Here is a 23,725-nt window from a genome sequence, read left to right as displayed (position 1 = left end):
TTCATCTCTATAGGTTTGCCTATTCTTGACATTTTGTATAAATGGAATCATAATGATATGTGGTCCCTTTGTGACTGGCTTTTTTCACTTAGCATGAGTTACGGTTCTTCCACATGGCAGCACGTCTCAGTACTTCATTTCTTTTTATGACAGAATGGTTTTCCATTGTATGGATCTGCCACATTTTGTTTATCCATTCGTTGTTGTGGACATTAGGGTTGTTTCCACTTGATGGCTTTTATGAATAACGCTGTTGCGGACATTTGTGTGTAAGGTTTTGTGTTTCACCATCTCCTTTTAATCCTTAGCAGCTCTCTAAGGAGTGGGTTCGTGTGTGTGTGTGTGTGTGTGTGTGTGTGTGTGTAGGGTGCTTGGATATTCATGGTGAGGAACAGTTGGAAGGAGTCAAGGGGTGCTGGGAGGGTGTGGCAGCAGTGCCAACCCCCGGCACAGAGGTGTTTTGGCATTTGATCTACCTGCACAGCTTTATTGGTGAGTCCCAGTCTGTGGGATTTGGCCTTACAGGGCCACAGGGCAAGTGTGTTTGGAAGCCTGGGCCTCCCCTGGGACTAGGCCAGGAGCTGGCACAGACAGCTTGCTTCTGCAACTGCCAGGAGGCAACTGGTGCCCCAGGGCACTGCCGTTGGCACCTTCCTGCCAGGCATGACCTGTGGATCACCCGGGCTCAGCCCAGCGCCCCAGCCTGCGTCAGCAGGGGCCACCTGGAGGGCTCCTCTGGGAGAGGCATTCTCATGTGTCCCCCGCACCCCCCCGCCCCGTGGTACCCCTTGTGAGTCACCATCACACTGGGCCTCCTGCCACCCCCCTGGGACATCGCTCAACCTTGTCCTAACCTCTCTCCCTCCCCTCCTGCCTCATTTCAGGTGAATACATCAAGACCTGGAGGCCACGGTACTTCCTGCTGAAGAGCGACGGCTCCTTCATTGGGTACAAGGAGAGGCCCGAGGCCCCTGATCAGACCCTTCCCCCCTTAAACAACTTCTCTGTAGCAGGTGTGTCTTGGGATGAGTGAGTGGGTCAGTGTTCTGGTGCTCACAGAATGGCTGGCAGGTCTTAGGGGCTCGTGGGACTTGGTCATTGAGCCTTGGGCCTCTCCTGGGCCTTCCTGCCCTTGGATCCATTTTCGCCCTTCCCCTGCTCTCCCTCCTTGTTAGCTGGCCAGGTGGGGCTGTCCTGCGGGGAGATGCAGAGTGGGAGGGAGGGAGAAGCCAGGGCGCTTGCCCACACCCAGCCCCATGCATCGCCTCCTTGTGGTGCCAGCTTCTGTCGGCCAGGCCTTGGGGTCCCCAGCTGGTGGCAGGTGCCTCCCATCCTGCGCTTTGGTAACAGCCTCCATCTTCTGTCCCTCGGACGTAGAGGGGTCTCAGCTTCCCACTCAGCCGGTCACAGGGCTGGCCTCGCAACATCTGTCCCTCCGTGATACCCAAAGGGATGCCTTCCAACCAGACCCTGGCAGTGAAGTTTCACAAGCCCCAAGCCCTTGACTGAGCCTTGGAGAATACAGTCCTATCGACACCTCTGCCCCTTTCCTCCTCCTTCCTTCCTTGCTGACCTGATGGGTCACCATGTCCTGTTGTTCTGCCTGCTAAGAACATTACAGAGGCACCCCCATCTCCACCGCCAGGGCCTTAGCTCAGACCACCGTCCTCTCCTGCCATGCTCTGGAACCCAGCATCCGTCCCATGCTGCTCTGCGTGAAGCCTTTTCCTGGTTGCTCTCCACATGTGCTGGTGACCCTGACACATCTGTTCCCAGCCTCAGTGTCTCGTTAGAACTCACAGCCTGTCCCAGGCTGCTCCTTGGACACATCTCCCCGAGTGTCTTCTAGGTCCCTCATACCTGCCACATCCCAACCTGACCGTCAGGCCTCTCCCAGCTTTCTATTCCTGTCTCTGTCTCATGGACAGCAGGCCAAGAGGCCTGGGCCTGGTCCTCAGTGCCCTCTCCCCGTGGCCTGTCTGCAGGGCTCCACTTTGGTGTGGCCCCACCCTCCCTAGCTGGCTCCCCACCTCCCTGGCCTTCTGACCTTCAGTCTCACCCTCTGCATGGCAACCAGAGGGATCAGTCTCAATCTGTTTGTGTCCCTACCCTATCTAAAGCCTTCTGTGGCTCCCTGCTGCCCAGAGGACAAAGTCCAGATTCTTTCCCATGGCCTCCAAGGCCCTGCCTGGCTGGCCCCAGCCCACCTCTCCAGGCCTGTCTCTCACTTACCCCTCCTTACCCTTGGAGCAGAATTGGCCACCCGCTGGGGATGTTGAACCTCCTCTCACCTCTGGGCGTCTGTTCTCCATGTACCCTCTAAGTTCCCTTTTCCTTCAGGGCTTAGTTCAGAGAAGCTGCTTCCTCTGGGAAGTCCCCCCATTCCCCAGGCTGGGTTGGATGCTGCCTCTTAGCTTCTGCACACCTCTGGGCTTGTCCCCATCGCGGCCCTGTCTGTGGAGCCATCACTCTCTGGTGGGCTCCTCTCCTTCCACACACACACTAGACCCTGAGCCCCGTGAGAGCAGGGCCAGGGCTGTCTCAGTCCCTAGAGTGTCCCCAGCACCATCTGGCATGGGGCTGGGCCTGTGGGAGGTGGCTCGGGCACTTTGGGATGCAGGCTGGCAGGGCTGTCCCCTCAGCCCCCTGCTGTCTACTCCCTCTGCCTGCAGAATGCCAGCTGATGAAGACCGAGAGGCCGCGGCCCAACACCTTCGTCATACGCTGCCTGCAGTGGACCACAGTCATCGAGAGGACCTTCCACGTGGATTCTCCAGACGAGAGGTGAGTCTGGGCCTCTGTGTGGCTACCGTTGAGAGGGACCAAGCCTGGTGTGAGGAGGAAAGGTACAGATGGAGATTTTCCCTGGGACCCTACATAGGGGTTTCCAGTCTGCAATTCTGTTGGGGGGGGGGGTCTCCCCAGCTGGGGCTGTGAAGAACTGGGGTTCTTAGTCTGAAGACCCTACTCTGCCCTCAGACTTGCGGGTGCATTGGAATCACAGGCAGAGCTCATGAAAAGTCCAGACCGCTGGGCTTCGCTTCAAGACCTGTGACTACTTGGAGATCTGCCCAGGGTCAGGGAACTACATTCTTTTTTTTTTTTGAGATGAAGTTTCACTCTTGTTGCCCAGGCTGGAATGCAGTGGCATGATCTCGGCTCATTGCAACCTCCACCTCCCAGGTTCAAGCGATTCTCCTGCCTCAACCTCCTGAGTAGCTGGGATTACAGGCGTGCACCACTATGCCCAGCTTAGTTTTTGTATTTTTAGTAGAAAAAGGGCTTCTCCACGTTGGCCAGGCTGGTCTCAAACTCCTGACCTCAGGTGATCCACCTGCCTTGGCCTCCCAAAGTGCTGGGATTACGGGTGCGAGCCACCATACCCGACCTTCTTTTTTTATTTTTATTTTTATTTTTATTTATTTATTTTTTTTTTGAGACGGAGTCTCGCTCTGTCGCCCAGGCTGGAGTGCAGTGGCCGGATCTCAGCTCACTGCAAGCTCCGCCTCCCGGGTTCACGCCATTCTCCTGCCTCAGCCTCCCGAGTAGCTGGGACCACAGGTGCCTGCCACCACGCACGGCTAGTTTTTTGTATTTTTTAGTAGAGACGGGGTTTCACCGTGTTAGCCAGGATGGTCTCGATCTCCTGACCTCGTGATCCGCCCGTCTCGGCCTCCCAAAGTGCTGGGATTACAGGCTTGAGCCACCGCGCCCGGCCTTTTTATTTTTATTTTTCCAGACGGAGTCTTGCTCTGTTGCCTAGGCTGGAGTGCAGTGGCACCATCTCAGCTCACTGCAACCTCCGCCTCGCAGGTTCAAGTGATTCTCCTGCCTCAGCCTCCCGAGTATCTGGGATTACAGGCACATACCACCACACCTGGCTAATTTTTGTATTTTTAGTAGAGACGGGATTTTGCCATGTTAGCCGGACTGGTCTCAAACTTCTGGCCTCAAGTTATCTGCCTGCCTCGGCCTCCAAAGTGCTGAGATTACAGGCGTGAGCTATCCTGCCTGGCAGGAACTACGTTCTTAATGAGCATCTCTATTGATTTTGAGGCAGGTGGTCCAGAGAGTCATTTTAAAAAGATCAATTTAGTAATCAGACGAGATGATAAAGACTCATCTATTTCAAAACTGAAACAGTGTAAGGTGGAGCTTCCCCCACCGTGCCCTTTCCGTTCACCTCCCCGCCCCCCAGTTAATCACTGTTCTTAGGTGCCCTCGAAGAGCAGAGGGAAACCTTTGTGCCCTGCTGCCCTTTTTTTTTTTTTTTTTTTTAAATACAAAAGGTCGCATTGTACATGCTTCTGGACTTGCTTTTCCCTTAGTGTACCTTGGAGAATTTGCCTTGATATATGGAGAGATGCGGCTGCTTTGTTTCATGTTTTACTTTCCCTTTTTTTTGGACAATTGGATATGCGTGTCCCAAGTGTGTTTATTTAGCTGTTCTTTATTGTGCTTTCGGCTTTTGGCTCATTATAAGCAATGCTGCAGTGAAATAGCCATGTCTGTCTTGTTCGATGTGTGCACAGGTAGACCTGTGTGACGAGTGCTTAGATGCAGGATTGCCGAGTCACTGGGAAAATGAGTTTGTAGTTTTGCAAAGTTTCCATTAGGCGATGTCTGAGAGTGCCCCCGTGGCCTTGTGTTTTCACACATTTGGATTTGTACCAGTCTGAACAGTGGAAAAATTCAGCACCTTGGGGTGTTTAACTTTCCTTTCTTTCTCTGTGGATGAGTTTGACCCTCAAGGGCCATGTGAGTTTCCTATTCTGAACTGTCTATATTGTCTATTTTTCTGTTGGATAGTTGGTCTGTTTCTTATTTATGTATTAGCTCTTTATATATTAAGGAGCTTAGTCCTTTGTAATCAGTGGGAAATGTTTCTTTTTCCCACTTTGTCCTTTTGGAGCTCACTTTGAGAAACAGTCTTCTAGCTTATCTATGGAGTAAGGTTTCAGCAGACCTTCTGGAGAGCCCTAAAATAGTGCTGTCCAAGAACACTTCCGGCCATTGTGGAAATGCCCTGTGTCTGCACTGTCCAGTAGGCACCGTTGCCGATTGCCTGTGCCAATTGCCTGTGCTGACTGCTTGTGCCGATTGAGCATTTGAAATACAGCCACCGAGGAATGGATTTCTTTAGTTTATTTTAATTGATTTAAATAGCCACATATGGCTAGTGGCTACCTTCTTGGACAGTACAGCTCAGGAGCCCACAGTATCATGAGACTTGTTACTATAATCTATACTATAATTATCGTTGCATATCCTCCCAAGGTAAAAAATATACTTGCCCCACTGAGGGGAACAAAATTACCATTTCAAGCCAGCTGAGGTGCTACTCAGTTGAAAACTATGGACCAAAACATGAATGGCCAATAAAAACAGATCAAAACCAGTAGGTGTATAGGTCCTGGGTGTTGGGGGCTGGGTTTTGAAGACTGGATAGGAGTTGGCCACGGAGATAGCAAGGAAGAAAGTTCAGAAGGGACAGCATATGCAAAGGCCTGGAGGTGAAATAGCTCATACATCCCAGCCACCACAGGGGGTTCTGTGTCACTAGAGAACCAAGGGGCCAGGAATGTTGGAAGAGGGGAAGTGGAGGCGCTCGAAGCTGGAGAGCTCAGCCAAGGCCTTGGACTCCAGTTGGAGATCCCCACAGGGCTTGGCAGGTGCTTAATAAATTGGGATTTGTCCCAGGGTTGTTACACGATGCAGGGGGATGATAAACAGGAGCGGCTGATGCAGCAGTACCTGGCATAGTTTGCCAGCCTGGAATGGGAGCAGGGAGCCAGCAAAGTGTTTTAGTAGGCAGGAGAGATGGTCTTGTTTCCATTTTCACAAGACAACATGCCCTTTCCTTTACCCAGATTCTGTAGGCTGGAGAGCCCCACCTGCCTTTTCTTCTTGGTACCTGCTGCTGTTGGCAAAGAGAAAACTGCTGGAACTACTAAGAGACCAGGTCCCAGATTTCTGACCTTAACTATGGATGGGTGGAGGGGGTGAGCCAGAAACCCAGCAAGAGGGAGGCCCCCTCCACTCTGCTCCTGGCTGACTGATGCTGTCCTCACAGCTCTGGCCCACATAGGCTGATGTCAGCTGGCCTCTCTTAAGCCTGGTGGGGGAGGCAGGGGTTGCAGGGTAGGTGGGTGCCGGTTGGTGACTGCTTGTTGGCGAGGTGCTGCAGCACCTCCTCACTGGGCTCCTGGTTGCCTCTCCAGCTTGAGAGACCCTCCTCCCTGTCCCCCACTTCACTGCAGACGTGTTTCACTTGGAGAAAAGTTGAAAGAATAGTATAATGAATGGACGTCCAGGTGCCCTACTCCTAGACTCTGCAGGCCTGCATTCACCGTGTCTGCCTCATCTGGGTGTGTTTTATGCTGAACTTGAACTTGTGTTCTTACTTAGTGACACTTCTTAGTGTCACTAAGGACTTTCTCCTACAGAATCATGATGCTGTCACGCCTGAGATGATGATAATTTTTGTTTACTAGTAACTTCTCCTTATCCATGCCATACTTGAATTTCTTTAGTTACCTTTTGAAGGATATGCAACCTTTAGAACATTGTTTTTCAAACCAGGATTCATTCAAGGTACATGTCTCTTTGACTTGTTTTATTTAATGTAGTCCAGCCCTTTGTCTTTTTTTTTCCTCCCCGAAACATTGATTTTTTATTTATTTATTATTTTTTTAACAAGCCAGGCTAGTTGTCTTGTAGAATGTCACACCTTCTGGGTGTGTCATATTATTGCCTTTTGGTGTTGTTTACTTTTGTTCCCCATGTCTGTATTTCTTGTAAACTAGAATTAGGCCTAAAACAGGGTTGACAAACTAGGGCCCTGCCTTCCATTTTTGTAAATAAAGTTTTATTGGAACATGACCATGTCCATTTGTTCATGAATAGTCTGACTGCTTTTGGCTTACTATGGCTGAGTTAAGTAGTTGTGACAAAGACTGGCTTGCAAAGCCTAAAAAATTTAAATAATTGGCCCTTTTAAATTTTTAATTAAAAATTTTTTTTTTTTTTTTTTTTTTTTTTTTTGAGACAGAGTCTCGCTCTGCCGCCCAGGCTGGAGTGCAGTGGCCGGATCTCAGCTCACTGCAAGCTCCGCCTCCCAGGTTTACGCCATTCTCCTGCCTCAGCCTCCTGAGTAGCTGGGACTACAGGCGCCCACCACCTCGCCCGGCTAGCTTTTTGTATTTTTTAGTAGAGACGGGGTTTCACCGGGTTAGCCAGGATGGTCTCGATCTCCTGACCTCGTGATCCGCCCGTCTCGGCCTCCCAAAGTGCTGGGATTACAGGCTTGAGCCACTGCGCCCGGCAATTAAAATTTTTTAAATTTAAAACTTTTCTTTAAATTGAGACAAGTTCTTGCTCTGTTGCCCAGGCTGGAGTGCGTTGGTGCAATCATAGCTCACTGCAGCCTCAAACTCCTGGGCTTAACCCATCCTTATGCCTCAGGATCCTGAGTAGCTGGGACTACAGGTGCGCACCACCGTGCCTGGCTAATTTTTAAATTTTTTTTGTGGAAACAGAGTCTTACTGTGTTGTCCAGGCTGGTCTCAAACTCCTAGTCTCAAGCAATCCTCCCTCCTCGACCTCCCAAAGTGCTGGGATTATAGGCACAAACCACCACACCCTGCTTTCTGGTCCTTGATGGAAAAAGTTTGCAGACCCCTGGTCTTGGTAGGCAAGAATACTTAAGAGTGCATCAGATGAGTATGATCCTTCTGTTGTTGTTGTTGTGACAGGGTCTGTGTTGCCCAGGCTGCGGTGCAGTGGCAGAATCACGACTCACCACAGCCTCAATCTCCCAGATTTAGGTGATCCTCCCACCCCAGCCTCGCTAGTAGCTAGAACTACAGGCGCCTGCCACCACACCAGGCTAATGTTTGTGTTTTTTGTAGAGACGGGGTTTCACCATGTTGCCCAGGCTGGTCTTGAACTCTGGGCTCAAGTGATCCACCCATCTTAACCTCCCAGAGTGCTAAGATTACAGCCATGAGCCACTGTGCCTGGCTATGTGTGATCTTTTTGATATAAATCTTTTTTTTTTTTTTTTCTTCAAGACAAGAGTTTCACTCTTGTTGCCCAGGCTGGAGTACAGTGGCGTGATCTTGGCTCACTGCAACATCTTCCTCCTGGGTTCAAGTGATTCTCATGCCTCAGCCTCCCTAGTAGCTGGGATGACAGGCACACGCCACCATGACCAGCTCATTTATTATTTTTAGTAGAGACGGGTTTCTCCATGTTGGTCAGGCTGGTTTCGAACTCCTGACCTCAGGTGATCTGCCTGCCTCGGCCTCCCAAAATGCTGGCATTACAAGTGTGAGCCACCGTGCCTGGCTTTGATGTAAATCTTATGTATTTTCTCTCCTTAGAACTCTGAATGGCTTTTACTACCACTTAGAGTAAACTCCGAGGTCTGTGCTGTGTCCTGCAGAGTCCTGTATGATCCAGCGACCTCTCCAGAAGCGTTTCCTGCCACAGGCACTCTCACTTAGCCGCATGTCTCCTTGCTGTTCCTTAAACATGCCCAGCACATCTCTTGCCCGAGGGCCTCAGCACTTGCTGTGGCGTTTGTCTAAGGCCTTCTTCCCAGAGATGCCATCACAGCTCTCCCCGAGTCCACGAGGTCTCTGCCCCAGTGCCGCCGCCCCGGTGCGTCCTGCCCTGCCTCCCTTCGCTCTCTTGCCCTTCCCCAGCTGTGCTTTTCTTCACAGCACCTGTCCACCAAGTGGGGCATTTGTATTTATTTATGTGTCTGGCACACAAATGGGTGTTCAGTAAATGTTTGTTGGATGAAGAAAAAATAATTGAAACAAATTCTCTGAGTTAGATCCTGTTCCGAGGACTTTACGTATATTAATTTATTTTATTCTCACAAGGAAGGCTATCTGCACACAGAGAGGGCCCCAGATGCCCTCCATCTGTAAATGCCCCTCCAGGTCGGGGAGGTGATGGTTAGGGGAGAGTCCCCACAGTCAGCCGTCACTCCCGAAGTGATGAGGACTTGCTTGTGCATGAAGGACAGCCCTGCCACCTCCGCTTCACCGAGCGTCTCTCTGCGGTGCCCCGCAGGATGGCCAGGGCTGGGGTTCAGGCCCTGGATTCAGGCCAGCTGCCACGTCCCTCCCTCAGTGGGGCTCAGTTCCCTGGCTGTTAGGAGGCTCAGGAGAGGAGGTAAACGTGAAGGCACTGGCGCAGGGCCTGCCCGTGGCAGCCTTTGGCACACGCAGCGCCAGTGCCTTTCTTACCTCTCTCTCTCCTCGGCCACCAGCATCTCTTTTGTGGAGGATGCTGGGGTCTCCTCTCACTACCCCCAGTCGGTAGCCCGCACAGCAGCTACTGACTTCAAACAGAAATCGGAGCCTGTTCCCCCGTGACTAAAACCCTTCAGCGACTTCCTGTGGTGCTGAGGGTAAGACCGAGGTCTCTAACATGGTGGCATGTAGAGCCCGGAGTGGTCTGGGCTTGCCCTCCTCCCTGTCCTCATCTTCTTCACTCCCCTCTGTTGGCTCCAGCCATTCTGGCACCTGTGCGCCTTCCACAGACACCCCAGCTTGCTCCTGCCCTGAGGTCTTCGCCACACAGTTCCCTCTGCCTGGGTTCCTTTCCCTCCCAATCCCCTGCCTCCTTTCCTCCATTTCATTTATTTCACAGCTGTGTGCCAAGGGCCTGTTCTAGGCACTGGGGATGGCCACTGTTCAGGTCCTGGTTTAAAGATCACCTCCTCAGGCCTCCTCTGACTGCCCTCTGAGAAGGAGTCTCCCTGTTTGGCCCCCACCTTGGAGCTTCAACACACTTGTCTTCCCCTTCAGGTCAGGAGCCCCGATGGGCTTGTCCCCTGCTGCATCCTCAGTGCCGTGAACAAGCCTGGTGCACAGAAACACTTCACATTTGCAGGCCGGCTGGGCGAACTCTCATGACAGCCTTCTGAGACCTCACTGTGCCGGGCACTGCTCTCAGCACTTTTATGTCCAGGGTCTCATTTCACCCTGATAGGACCCTCTAGTGCCTCACCCACCGAGGCACAGGAAGGGCATACAGCCTGCCCTGTGTTGGCCTGCAGGAAGGGGCAGAGCTGGGATCCACGCCCAGGCCATCCCCCAGAGCCTGTCCTCTCACCCACTGTGAGGTCCCCAGCTGGTGTGGAAGGCAGGCAGCGCATTGGGCGGCAAGGTCCCCACAGCTCCTGGCCCAGAGCCTGGGCTCGCCCTGTACTGTGCCCTTCCCAGTGTTGGTAGGGCGAATGTGGCTCCCCCCATGTCCCTCCCCTGGCCCCGCGACCAAATGAGGATGGGAAGGTTCCGAAAAATACCGATGGGAGAAGTGCTCTTGGAGGTAGAAGTGCCTGGGTTGTGTCCCTGGCTTCTGTAGATGGGCAGATGAGCCTCTCTGTGCTTTGGTCTTGTCGTTTAGCATGAAGTGAATGGCAGTACCTACTACACAGGGTTGCGGGAGGGTGACAGGAGTCCTCCCGCAGAGCACACAGTGGCACCAGCCTCCGCAAGTGGAAGGTGTTCGTGGGACTGCTGTTGAGGGGCGGGGCTGGGGGCCCCTCTCTGAAAGGCGGGTGCAGATCATGGCTTCCGAGGAGAGTTCTTCCTTCGCTTTGCCCCTGGGCTCCCTGGCTGGGTCCCACGAACCTTGCCTAGAGAGGGCCCCTGCTTTACCCTCCTGGGCCTCACGTAGCTTCAGCAGCTTCGCTGGGGCTCAGGGGCAGGCGGGTGGTGCTGAGGAGGAGGAGGCTGTGCACAGGTGGGTCCCAGCTCCGCCACGTCCCTGCTGTGTGACCTTCACAGGTGACTCCACCTCCGTGTGCCTCGGTCCCCACAGCAGAAATGCTGGCTCTTGAGAATTGCAGTGCTCTTGAGAGTCAAGCAAGGTGGTGTCTGGAGCTGGCCATTCAGTATTGTTATTTTTACAGTGGTGGTTTCCCCAGGGCTCTCCTCTGGGGGCTAGAAGATACTTGAGGCCCAGCTTCAGGGGGAGCTCCCCTTTGCCCCAGACCCCATGTTGCAAACACCCTTGAGAAGGATCCTGGACAGAGGCCCTTACTTTTCGTCTGGAATTCCAAATGCTGCAACCTTGCAACTTTGATCCAGTTAGAATTGGATCAGAGGCTTGTCAGGCAGCAGGCGAGCTCCAGTTACTCCCAGATAACCTCCTGCCTCGCTGTGGTTTCTGGAGCTCTCTGTAGGGTGGGCAGTGGGAGCCAGGGTAGGTGGGGTAGGCCCGCCCCTGCAGGTGTCTTCGGCACCCTCCCCAAGTTGAGTGCCTTCCGCCCAGCCCTGTGTGCGGTGCTGTGTGCCCGCAGTCCACCAACCTCTTAGCCCCAGGCCCTGGTTGGGACTAAGAGAGCTGGGAGGGCTGAGCTCGTCCAGGTGGCAGAGCCACTCTTGGAGCCCCAGCTGGGGTGGCTCCAGGGCCCGTGCTCCTGATTCCCATCTGGAGTAGCCTCCCAGAGCTGCTTCTGGGCTGGTGGTGTGGCTGTGCCGTCTTCCATGTATTCGGGTTCTCTCCACCCCTCTCTTTGAAAACAAAGATGATACCACGCTGTACATCTTAGTCTGCAATCTGCCATCTTCACGTGACAGTCTCTCAAGATTTTTATATATGAAAGACATATTTTCCTTTTTAATATATTCACTGTATCTCTTAGGAGATCTGTGATTTTTTTTTTCTCAATCCACCATCATTTACTCAGAGTCAGCATTAAAAAAATTTAAAATTTGTGAGAGGACAACTATGTCTGATAAAGCATGTCATGGAAGGCTGGGCACGGTGGCTCACACCTGTAATCCCAGCACTTTGGGAGGCTGAGGCGGGCAGATCATGAGGTCAAGAGATCGAAACCATCCTGGCCAACATGGTGAAACCCTGTCTCTACTAAAAATACAAAAATTAGCTGGGCATGGTGACGGGTGCCTATAGTTCTGGCTACTCTGGAGGCTGAGGCAGGAGAATTGCTTGAGCCAGGGAGCCACTGCACTCCAGCCTGGCAACAAAGCGAGACTCTGTCTCCAAAAAGAAAAAAGAAAAAAAAAAAACCTGTTGTGGGGTCGGCTCCTGCCCCGTGCCCCCCCCCCTTTTTTTTTTTTTTGAAAAACAGGAATATTAGTGTAGCGTTTGGGAATTAGGCTATAATTTGTTCCAGAGAGGGCATGGGTTAAAGCGAGTTGAGAAATACTGGCTTGAGACGTTGGGCCAGGGAGTGCAGAAGCCAGCACCTCGCTGCCTGGGTGTGCACCAAGGCTCAGTGTGTGTACGCTCCGCCCGGCTCTGCGCTGGGCCTTGCTGCGCCCTGGCTCTGGGGCCACCTGGACTTTGGCTGCCTCACTCTTTCATTACCCAAGTATCTACCGAGTATCCACCATGAGTTCTGGGTGCAGAACCATGTTCAAAGCAGGTGGAAATCTCCGCCTCCATGGGGTGGACAGAGATGGGTTGTGGGGACTCCAGTCTCTGAGTGGGTGGGGAGGGCAGCGTGTCTTTTGTGATTCCAGCTACCAAGGCTGGAACAACTGCTATTTTTCTGGAATCCAGTTTTTTAATCTGTGCCTCAGTTCCTCCTTTGTAATGGGTGGGAGTGGGAGTGGTTGATGATAGCGAGTGCTTCCCATGTGTTATTAGAGGCTGTTCCTTTTCCTCGACTCCCAGTTCCCTTCCCTGGAGGCAGGCAGGGCTCCAGGATCGTGACTGCTCTGCTGGAGATGTTTGTGCCTGTGTGAGTTTGTGTCCGCAGAAGTTCATTATTTTCTAACTCAGGAGCACAGAACTGTACACTGTTCTTCACCTTCCTTCATTTTGAAATGTTTCATAGAGGCGGGGTCTTCCTGTGTTGTCCAGGCTGGTCTGGAATTCCTGGGCTCAAACCATCCTCCAGCCTCTGCCTCCCAAATTGCAGGGATTACAGGAGTGAGCTGCCTCACCCGGCCCTGCACCTTCCTTTTTTCCTTAAGATGTCTCAGGTCATCCCAAGTCAGCATACAGACCTGCCTCCGTCTTTCCCCCAGCTGCAGAATGTCTCATTGCACAGATGCCTCACAGGCATTCTACCTCACAACAGCCTGTGTGTTAAACACTGCTGTGATATTTCATCAAATCGAAGGTGCTGTCATTGGGGGGGCACCTTATTTCGTATAGTGCCAAGAAAAAAGAGTGCCCAGTTAAATCAAGACAGACCCCAACTGTGAGATGCACCTGCATTTCAGCAGTGTCAAAATGTGGAAGGGGGTGCATGGTGGGACGGATGGAAATAGAAGTAGTTTCGCGTGGTACACCAGGAAACGACACTGGGGAGGAATACAGCCCAGCAGGGTGCCCCGGCTTGGATTTTGAAGCCCAATCCCAGCCGCTTGTTCCCTGCCTGACCTTGGGTGGGTGCCCCAGTGCCTCAGGAACACAGGAGCAGTGACACTTGCCCTGGGGCGGGGGCCACCCTGGAAGATGCGTGTGAAGGGCTGGCTGTACTCCCTGTGGCTTATTTAAATCACTGGGATTTGGGAAGTTGCCTACTTGTACTCTTTGAATTTTCTCATTATTAGTAAACATTTTATTTTTCCTATTGGTCATGTGGGTATTTTCTAGACACAAGCAAAATACACAGAGGGTTCAAAATGCATTGGGTTGAAAACACCTAATTGTGGTGTGGTCAAAAATGGGGGATGTGGACAATTTGGTGTCATTCAGCCTAGTATATTTTTCATTTTGGTCTCTGGTCATTTTCACTTATTAGGCAGAACAGGTTGTAAGTATCCAAAGAAAATTCTTTCCTTTTTTTTGCTGATTGCAGTGGCATGATCATGGCTCACTGCAGCCTCCACCTCCTGGGCTCAAGCAGTTCTCCCACCTCAGCCCCCGAGTAGCTGAGACCACAGGCATGTGCCACCACAACACCTGGCTAATTTTTTATCTTTGGTCTCTACAAAATGGGTATCCATGTTGCCTAGGCTGGTCTCAAACTTCTGGATGCAAGCCATCCTCCCACCTCAATCTCCCAAAGTGCCAGGATTGCAGGTGTGAGCCACCAAGCCTGGCCCAAAGACAGTTCTTTCCCAGCAAGTTCTAAACCATGAGTGACAGAACTAGTTTGTTGTTTATTTTATTATTATTATTATTTATTATTTTGAGATGGAGTCTCACACTGTTGTCCAGGCTGGAGTGCGATGGTGCGATCTTGGCTCACTGCAACCTCCCCCTCCTGGGTTCAAGTGATTCTCCTGCCTCAGCCTCCCAAGTAGCTGGGACTACAGGCGCATGTCACCACACCTGGCTAATTTTTTGTATTTTTAGTAGAGACTGGGTTTTACTATGTTGGCCAGGCTGGTCTCAAACTCCTGACCTCAAGGGATCCTACGCCTCGGCCTCCCGAAGTGCTGGGATTACAGGCGTGAGCCATCGCACCTGGCCTGTTTTTATTTTTTATTTTTGTTTTTTGAAAACTTTTTTAGAGATGGGTCTTGCTGTGTTGCCCAGGCTGGTCTTGAACGCTTTGGCTCAAGCACTTGGCCCACCTCGACCTCCCAAAATGCTGGGATTACAGGTGTGAGCCATAGTACTTAGCTTCTAGTTGACTGTTTTTAAACCAGGCTCCCTTCTGCTGGGACCTGCTTCCTGTCCACCAGCTTCTCTCCTCTACGTCCCTGGGCTGCCAGGACCTCTGTCCCTGCCATGCAGACTCCCTGCTCCCAGCAGACTGTCCCCTCCAGGGATCCTGCGGGCCAGCTCTTGCCTTGTAATGTCTTCGGCTCCTTTGGCTAATGAATGCTGCTGCTTACTCTTGGTTTAACTTTACAAAACATTGGTAACTTATAAACTGGAGCTTGTCATTTGTTCTGAAGAATTTACAGGAGCCCTGTCTCTCCCTCATTCAAGGCTCAGGGTGCTAGCTCATTTTCAAGGGGCTGTGAAAAGAGAGGGTCACTCCTTTTTGATCATTTGCCTGCTGCCTGGCTTCAGATGGCCCTCAGGCCGGTCACTTTAGGGAAATTGGTGATCTCTCTTTGTATTCCACTTTTTTTTTTTTTTTTTTTAAGACGGAGTCTTGCTCTGTCACAAGGCTGGAGTACAATGGCGTGATCTGTGCTCACTGCAACCTCTGCCTCCTGGGTTCAAGCAATTCTCCTGCCTCAGCCTCTTGAGTAGCTGGGATTACAGGTGCCTGCCACCACGCCCGGCTAATTTTTGTATTTTTAGTAGAGACGGGGTTTTGCCATGTTGGCCAGGCTGGTCTCGAACTCCTGACCTCGTGATCCATCCGCCTCAGCCTCCCAAAGTGCTGGGATTACAGGCATGAGCCACCGCGCCTGGCCTGCGTTCCACACTTACCCGCTCCTCACCATCACAGCCGGGGGTCTGTGGAGTTTCACTCAGGTCCCTTCAGCTCTCTCTGGTTCTGACAGATCTTGCCCAAATTCCCATGGGTATGTGGTCATTTGCTTGCCTGTTGCAGGGGGTGGCTGGGAGGTGGCACTCAGCCCTTTGACTCTGAGGCCCAGGACTCCTGGCTCCTGGGACTCACGTGTGTCCCTGTATAGGGAGGAATGGATGCGGGCCATCCAGATGGTTGCCAACAGCCTCAAGCAGCGGGCCCCAGGTGAGGACCCCATGGACTACAAGTGTGGCTCCCCCAGTGACTCCTCCGCGGCCGAGGAGATGGAAGTGGCGGTCAGCAAGGCACGGGCTAAAGTGGTAAGTGCTGGAAGCAGGGGTGGGGCTGCCAGCCTGTGATGCCCCCCACCCCCATTGCTGGCCCTGCTCTTCTTGGTTTCCATACACAGTTCAGGGGGCTCAGCTGAGAGACAACAGAGCTGCCCTGCAGGGTGGGGTGATTTCAGGTGGCAGGTGCCCTCAGGTCTTCTCCGTGCCCGTGGGGGAGGGGGCAACCCTAGGTGGACCCACTGCAGCTTCGTCTTGGGAGGTGGTGAAGACCTGGCTAGCCCCACGTCAGAGCCCAGCCCTCCCAAGGCCCTGTGCCCGCAGAGCCTGGTCTGAAGGCCACTTCAGAACACACAGTTGCTGCCCAGAGCCTCCCTTCCTGCTCCAGCCTAAGCCGTTTGGCAACAGTGTCTTTTGGTTTTCCTCTTTCTTTTGTTAAAATTTCCTCCCATGGGCCGTGAGCCAGGCGCTGACTGCCCCCACTCTCCCTGTCCCTGGCAGACCATGAATGATTTCGACTATCTCAAACTCCTTGGCAAGGGAACCTTTGGCAAAGTCATCCTGGTGCGGGAGAAGGCCACTGGCCGCTACTACGCCATGAAGATCCTGCGGAAGGAAGTCATCATTGCCAAGGTGCGTGCCCCGGGAACTGTGCTTGCTGGCCCCTGCGGGGGCTGCGGTCTGGAGCCTGACCCTGAGGCCTGGACGCTTACCCACGCTTTCTGCTGCCGTGGGCTTATTTCCCCCATGAGTTCCCTCCAGACAGAAAAGGGGGAGCCTGAGGCCCAGAGAGGAGCAGCAGGCCTTGCTGCTGAGTCCCCACTTCCACCCTCTGGTAGGGGCTGGGGGTGCCTGTGGAGAGAGCGAGCCTGGGGGCCTCACCCAGCAGGTACTGTCAAGGGAGGCTGGGGCCTGTTGGGGAGGCTGTGAGGACGTTCCTGTTGGGGAGGCCAGGGCTCTGCTCAGGGTATCCCAGTTGGAGGCCGGGCCAAGAATGGAATTCTACTTTTTCCCTTATTTGAAGTTTTTGTAGTGGAAGATTCCAAAGATATTCAAAAATTTAAAAAGAAAATAAATATTACGGACCCCCATGTAGCCACTGTCCAGTTTGACCAGTTATCAGCGTTTAGCCAGCCTTGTTTCCTTAGCTCTGCCTGCCTCTCTTGTTCTGGACTACTTTAAGGCCTGTCTTAGACATCACATCGCTTCACTCATCCACACTTGAACACGTGCCCTGACAGATGAAGGCTGTAAAGAATATAATCGTGGTGCTGCCATCAGAGCCAGTCACATTAACTGTTCATTCCTGATGTGGTGATCGGGCCTAAGGCAGCATTCCTCAGCCTCAGCACTGTTGACATTTTGGGACAGATTGTTCTGTGCTGTCGGGGCAGCCCTGTGCATTGTAGGGTTTTAGCAGCACCCCTGGCTTCTACGCACTAAAGCCAATAGTAGCTCCCTAGGTTGTGACAATCAAAAATCACTTTTGGGTTGGGTGCTGCAGTGTATGCTTGTAATTCCAGCACTTTAGAAGGCTGAGGTGGGAGGATCGCTGGACTGGGCTCGTTGACCAGCCTGGGCAACAAAGCGAGACCCTGTCTCTATAAAAATAAATTAGCCGGGCATAGTGGCGTGCACCTGCAGTCCCAGCTGCTCAGGAGGCTGAAGTGGGAGGATCAGTTGAGCCTCAGAAGTTGAGGCTGTAGTGACCCATGTTCACACCACTGCACTCCAGCCTGGGCAACAGAACCAGACCCCCAGCTAAAGAAAAAAAAGACATTAGACATTTTCAGGTGTCCCCTGGGGATCAACTTGCCCCAGGGAGAGCCTGTGTGAAGTTGCTGCAGGTGGCTTCAGATTTTTGGAACCTCTCCTGGTGGTTCTGCTGTACAGTCAATTAGAACCTGAATTAGAGTCACCCAGAGGGCTTGTGAGACAGCGCTGGGCCCACCCTGAGTTTCTGACCCAGTGGGCCTGGGGGTAGGTCCCAGGAATTTGCATTGCTGCCAGTTCCCAGGCAGTGGTGATGTGCCCCGTGTGGGGACCACACCCTGAGAAGCACTGCTTTGCTGTCTAGAGCTTCGTTAGGCCCAGTTCCTTCTTTGGGCAAGAGCGCTGTCTAGGTGGGGCTTCCCACAGCCTGTGGTGGCACCTCGGGGCTCTTGTGATGAATGTTTGTCTCCCCTGCAGGGACATCACAAGTATCTTGCCCCTAGCAGCCTGGTCCCTTCATTGTGACATTGCTGCTGACTTTTCACCTGTGGCTTTGAGAGCCACTGATGATCCTCGTCTGGGTCTGTGATTTGCTGAGGGCTTGCAGGCATTCACATTCCACTCCTGTGATTGTTTCTGCATTTATGGCTAGGAACGGAATTGCATTTCACAAGGCCTTGCTCCCCTTCCTGGGTCGGGGTGGGGTGGGCAGGCATGGTGTTGCCCACCAGCCCCTCACCCGCAGTCTGTCTGCAGGATGAAGTCGCTCACACAGTCACCGAGAGCCGGGTCCTCCAGAACACCAGGCACCCGTTCCTCACTGTGAGTTGCCCTCCCTTTCCCAGACAGTGTGAGGCCAGCCTTTGGACAGCTCAGAGAAAGAGCCCAAATCTTCTGCTACAAAGCACAGCCTTGGGGGAGGCCAGGCGGCCAGGGCACGGTGTTGCTGCGCCCTGCCAAGTCATCCGAACCGAGACGTGTGGGGGTGGGCAGGCTCAGGGAGTGGGAGGGTGACAGCTTCTTCAGAGATGGTGGCTTTGTATAAGCACTTGAACCAACTGAAGATAACACATTATTCGATGGCTGCTGTCTCTATGAGTTAGGGCACTTAGCCCAGCTGGTTGAAGTAGAAATATTATTTTGTTTTTGTTTTTGTTTTCAGATATGCTCATAGAAGCAGATGTGTTAGCATTGTGTTGTCTGTCCGCTTGGACTGAGTAGATGCCTATTTGGGCTGCAGTCTCCATCGAGGCCAGTGGCCACCAGTTAAATGGATTAGATTAAGGATGGCTTATGTGTCATTTCTTTCTCAGTTGCTGTCCAGGTATCCTATTAAGCCACAGTACTTTTTCAGATAAACTCTTATGAGGTACCTCAGTGTAGAAAACAGGATAGTTGAGTTGTCATGAGCTGAGGGACCCCCTGTCCATCCTGTTGTTGAAGTTGGCTCCCAAGCCTTTGCCACTCCCAGCCACAGCAGACATCACTTGTGTGTGTAAGTTGAACACATTTTACTGTAAAAACAAGAGCCCTGGTTGCTCAGTACAGCTCTAGTTTTCCCCTGGCTGTGCCTGATGGAGGCAGAGGACAAGATGGTTCAGCATGTAACCCTTTCCTACCCGCAGAGCCATGCCTTCACTTAACGCCCCAAAAGGTGCAGCCAATATGTGAACCCCATCTGGCTGATTCCCGGGGGCCCCAGCCAGGGCAGCGTGTATGTGTGCAGAATAAGCAGGGCCAGGGCCCTGCCCTGGTGTGGCTCAGCAGAGTCCTCCTCCCTCCCACCTCCTACCCTGCTGCCTTCATCCACCAGGCGCTGAAGTACGCCTTCCAGACCCACGACCGCCTGTGCTTCGTGATGGAGTACGCCAACGGTGGCGAGGTGAGCCGCGGCTGCCTTGGCTTTGCCCTCTGGGGCCTTCTTCTTTAGGGTGGGGCGGGTTGGAGAGGAGCTGTGGGTGAGATGGAAGGGTGGAGGGAAATTTCAATGTCATCTTGTGCTCCTCTCCCTTGAGGCAGGCGGCATCATCTCCATTTTGGGGGGCGGTCACTGAGGCTCAGAGAGGTTCAGTGGCTTGCCCAGGTTCACACAGCTAGTGAGTGGGTGGGTCAGGTCCACACCAGTCCAGAGAGGTGTGGAGAGGGCTGTGGGGCAACAGCACTGGGAAGGATGGTCTTAAAGGCCCCAGAAAAGGCTCCCAAGGGTTAAAACCTAGCAGCCCTCTGTTCCCGTGTCCTTCCGAAGTGGATTCCAGCAGCCACTCAGCTCCCCCTCACAGAGTTACCTTACCCACTGCTTGCCTCGCGCCTTCTCTGTGCAGCGGTTGGCACGCCTGTATTGGGATGGGAGGTTTGCTCATCCGTCCGATCTGGGCTTGCCCACGGCCTATTGTTACTTGGTCATGACGTGTGCTTCTCTTTGCCTCCATGCTGTCCTCCCTCCTCTGTCTTGGATGTCCCTGTCATACCCTCTTGTGGGTGTCTCCTGGTGGACCCTCGCCCTTCACCCCCAGCTCTGTGTCACTCGTGAGCTTCTGCGCTGTGCCTTGCTTGGTCCCTGTAGCTGTCACTTACTGGTTCATGACACAGGTGTCACCACATCACTGGGCTGGGGTAGGGGGTTGGGAAGGTGAGGGCATGTGGGTGGGCTGGGGCCTGACCTCCTCTCCTCACCCCTTCCTCCCGCAGCTGTTCTTCCACCTGTCCCGGGAGCGTGTCTTCACAGAGGAGCGGGCCCGGTTTTATGGTGCAGAGATCGTCTCGGCTCTTGAGTACTTGCACTCGCGGGACGTGGTGTACCGTGACATCAAGGTTAGTGGCAGGGTGTGCACCAGGCTGACCTGTGGCACGCACACCACATGGGACTCACACTGGGGAGGTGGGACTGAGGCCTTCTGCCCTCATTCGCCAAGCTTCCCACCAAGGTCCAGGGTGGTGGTTCTGTAGCAAGTGGCCCCAAGTAGGGACCTTTCCAAGCCTCCCACGAGCACTCCTAGGCCGCTAGTGGAGTGTGAACTGACACAATCCCTACTTTATTTATTTATATTTATTTATTTATGAGGAGTCCTGCTCCGTTCAGTGCAGTGGTGCGATCTCGACTCACTGCAACCTCCGTCTCCTGGGTCCAAGCTATTGTCCTGCCTCAGCCTCCTGAGTAGTTGGGATTACAGGTGCCCGCCACCGTGCCCAGCAAATTTTTATATTTTTAATAGAGATGGGGTTGCACCATGTTGGCCAGGCTGGTCTCAAACTCCTGACCTCGTGATCCACCCACCTCAGCCTCCCAAAGTGCTGGGATTACAGGCATGAGCCACCGCACCCAGCCAAGTTTAGAAGATAGTTCGGCAGTGTGTGCACAAGAGAAGTGGGGACGCACATTCACCTTAGAAAGTGTCCCCCCCACTCAGCAGCAGGACTCACTGTAGCCCCAACTGGAACAACCCAAGTGCCCACTGTGAGGAGAGGTCAGACCCACTGTGGAGTGTTCGCACAGTGGGGTGCCACACAGCAGTTAGGAATGAGCTACGGCGACACGCGACAGTGTGGACGCATCTCATAGGCTAATGTCGAGGGAAAGCCGCACAGAGGAGGTGGGTCCGCAGTTCACAGGCGTGTCTGTGTGCCGTGGCACAGACGGGAAGTAAAGGTTAATTCTTGTGGGGGATGGTCAGTAACTGGGAGGGGCACACAGGGCCTTCCAGGGGGAGATGCCATCTCAGCCTCGCAAGCAGCTAGGACTATAGGTGTGTGCCACCATGCCTGGCTAATTTATTTTTCATATTAAAAAATATGGAGATGGGGTCTTGCTGTGTTGCCCAGGCTGGTCTCAAACTCCTGGGTTCGAGCAGTCCTGCCGCCTAAGCTCCCCAAAGTGTGAGCCACTTTGCCTGGCTGCTTATTTCATAATTAAAAGACAAAAAGTCTAGGAAAAAAAAAAATAGAAGAAAGCTTGTGCCCCCATGTTCAAACGTAAGAACCTGCAGCTGACAGTGGGGGCAGTGGGTGGACAGGGCCTGGCTCTCGGTTCTCCCTGCCCAGCTGTTTCCAGGTACCCTGGGGGTGGGCCAGGGTGTGGGGAGGGTTGGGTCTGACCTCTCTCTGAGCCTCAGAGGGTGAGGCTGTGTGCGCTGGGCCCAGCCTGGCATGGGAGGGTTGATGTCCAGGAGCCCCTGGCATCTTTCCCTGGAAGGAAAGGCTGGGGTAGCAGGAACCCCTCGGAGCACACGCCTGAGATCCATTGACTTTTGCAACAGCTGGAAAACCTCATGCTGGACAAAGACGGCCACATCAAGATCACTGACTTTGGTCTCTGCAAAGAAGGCATCAGTGACGGGGCTACCATGAAAACCTTCTGTGGGACCCCGGAGTACCTGGCGCCCGAGGTGTCTGGGGATTGCGGGGGGGTAGGAACATGTGAGGCCAAGGGAAGGGGGAACCCCCAGACCTGTGTGTTTCCAGCCCAGATGCCCTGAGGGCAGGACTGTGATGCCAGCCTCAGGGCCACGGGCCCAGCCCTCATTTCCCCTCCATCCTCAGGTGCTGGAGGACAATGACTATGGCCGGGCCGTGGACTGGTGGGGGCTGGGTGTGGTCATGTACGAGATGATGTGCGGCCGCCTGCCTTTCTACAACCAGGACCACGAGCGCCTCTTCGAGCTCATCCTCATGGAAGAGATCCGCTTCCCGCGCACGCTCAGCCCCGAGGCCAAGTCCCTGCTTGCCGGGCTGCTTAAGAAGGACCCCAAGCAGAGGTGAGGGCTGGCATCGGCCCCGTCCAGTCCAGCCCAGCCCAGCGCCACCTGCTGCCACTGTCCCTGCGGCCTGGAGGGGGCAGCGTTCACAATGGCGCTCACTTGTGGGGTCGCAGTGTGTGTTGTCCCCACACAGCCCCTGAAAATGTCCACAGTGGCACTTAGGGAGTGCTCCCCCCAGGGCAGGCCCATCCTTGACACTGCCTTACGGGGGACACTTTTATGGGGACACTGAGAAACAGGGCATCCCTAGGCCTGGCTGGGGCCGCCAAACCATATGTGGCAGAGCCAGGATAGGAACTGAGCCTGCCCTGCTAACTCCCTTTCTGGACTCAAGGGTGAGGCCAGGCTGTGAGGACACATGGGTCCAGGTTGCTGACTCCCTGGCTTGGACCCTGGGCAAGTGAGCTCCCTCCCTGAGCCTCGGTTTCCTCCTGTGAAGTGGTGGTTTGTGGTCAAGACAGAATCATTAAAGGCCATACAGGGCCTGCCTGTGCCGAAAGCCCGTCTCCCCGAACCCAGCCGCTCTGGGAGGCAGGTGCTGACGGCCATCTCTGCCCAGGCTTGGTGGGGGGCCCAGCGATGCCAAGGAGGTCATGGAGCACAGGTTCTTCCTCAGCATCAACTGGCAGGACGTGGTCCAGAAGAAGGTGAGCCCCCACTGCCTGCCCCAGCTGGACCCTCAGGGGCCTGGCCCGCTCGTGCTGACCTTGGTTGATGCCTCCTGGCCTCAAGGTCCCTGAGCCTGAGCTCCTCTCCTCCGTAGCTCCTGCCACCCTTCAAACCTCAGGTCACGTCCGAGGTCGACACAAGGTACTTTGATGATGAATTCACCGCCCAGTCCATCACAATCACACCCCCCGACCGCTGTGAGTGCCTGGGGCCCCCGCGCTGGTGTGCCTGCCCCGGTGGTGGAGGGATGGGGTCTGCTTTTAACCCACTTCTCGAGGAAGGCCCTTGAAGGCCCCTGCTTCATGTCTGGGAGGTCTCCCCCAAGGTCTGCTCTCAGGTCCTTTTGCTGTTGGTCCTCTTTGGACCTGGTGAGGCCACCAGGAGCCATTGGCTGCAGCACATTCTGGAGCTCAGTGCGGGGGTTCAGGGCAGGAGACAGCCAGGTCTGTGAGGCTGGCTGGGTTCACTGCTTTACAGCTGTTTGAGTTCTTACTCTGAACCCAGCCCGGTGCTGGGCTATGCTGGGGACACAGCACTGATTGAGCCAGCCCTGGGCCCTGCCCTGGAAAGCTCCCAGCCCAGTTAGGGTGGATGGCCTGGAGTGGTCAGGGCTAGGCTGTGGGAGCCCAGGGACTAGGGAATCCCAGAGGAAATAGCTGACATGGCCTGCAGTTAGGGAGGGCTTTCTGGAGGAGGAAGCAAACACGTCAGCTGGCCCGAGGAATGGGAGGAATGGCATGTGGGATGCCAGCAATGGGAGAAGCATGGCACAGCCAAGGACAGGCAGCAGCCGGGAAGAAGAGAGGGCATGGGGCTGGAGTGCAAGGGTCTGGGGGCCACTGGGAGGGGTGGGGACTGCTTGCATGGGGGGAGCCAACCAGGGAAGGGTTTCGTAGAGAGAGGGACAGGGTTAAAGAAGGCCT

General features: G+C 53.9%; 1 protein-coding gene across 50 annotated transcripts in view; it reads left to right on the top strand.

Annotated features, from left to right (window-relative positions):
• Positions 1-23,725, top strand: part of AKT2 (AKT serine/threonine kinase 2) — a 50,853-nt gene that overhangs the window by 25,130 nt on the left and 1,998 nt on the right. For 29 of the 50 annotated variants that reach the window (XM_028838367.2, XM_015123938.3, XM_077976086.1 and 26 more), the window contains 11 exon segments: positions 885-1,013; positions 2,673-2,784; positions 15,546-15,699; positions 16,168-16,299; positions 18,136-18,201; positions 19,193-19,261; positions 20,068-20,190; positions 21,633-21,761; positions 21,916-22,130; positions 22,693-22,780; positions 22,897-22,999. In XM_028838367.2, the coding sequence (XP_028694200.1) occupies positions 2,684-2,784; positions 15,546-15,699; positions 16,168-16,299; positions 18,136-18,201; positions 19,193-19,261; positions 20,068-20,190; positions 21,633-21,761; positions 21,916-22,130; positions 22,693-22,780; positions 22,897-22,999 (1,180 nt within the window). In that variant the 5' untranslated portion in view covers positions 885-1,013; positions 2,673-2,683. 50 annotated transcript variants of the gene reach the window in all.

This window comes from Macaca mulatta, chromosome 19 (genome assembly GCF_049350105.2).
Source record: "Macaca mulatta isolate MMU2019108-1 chromosome 19, T2T-MMU8v2.0, whole genome shotgun sequence".
Lineage (NCBI taxonomy): Eukaryota > Metazoa > Chordata > Mammalia > Primates > Cercopithecidae > Macaca > Macaca mulatta.
The sequence above is the reverse complement of the archived record's forward strand: the minus strand, read 5'-3'. Positions and strand labels throughout refer to the sequence as shown.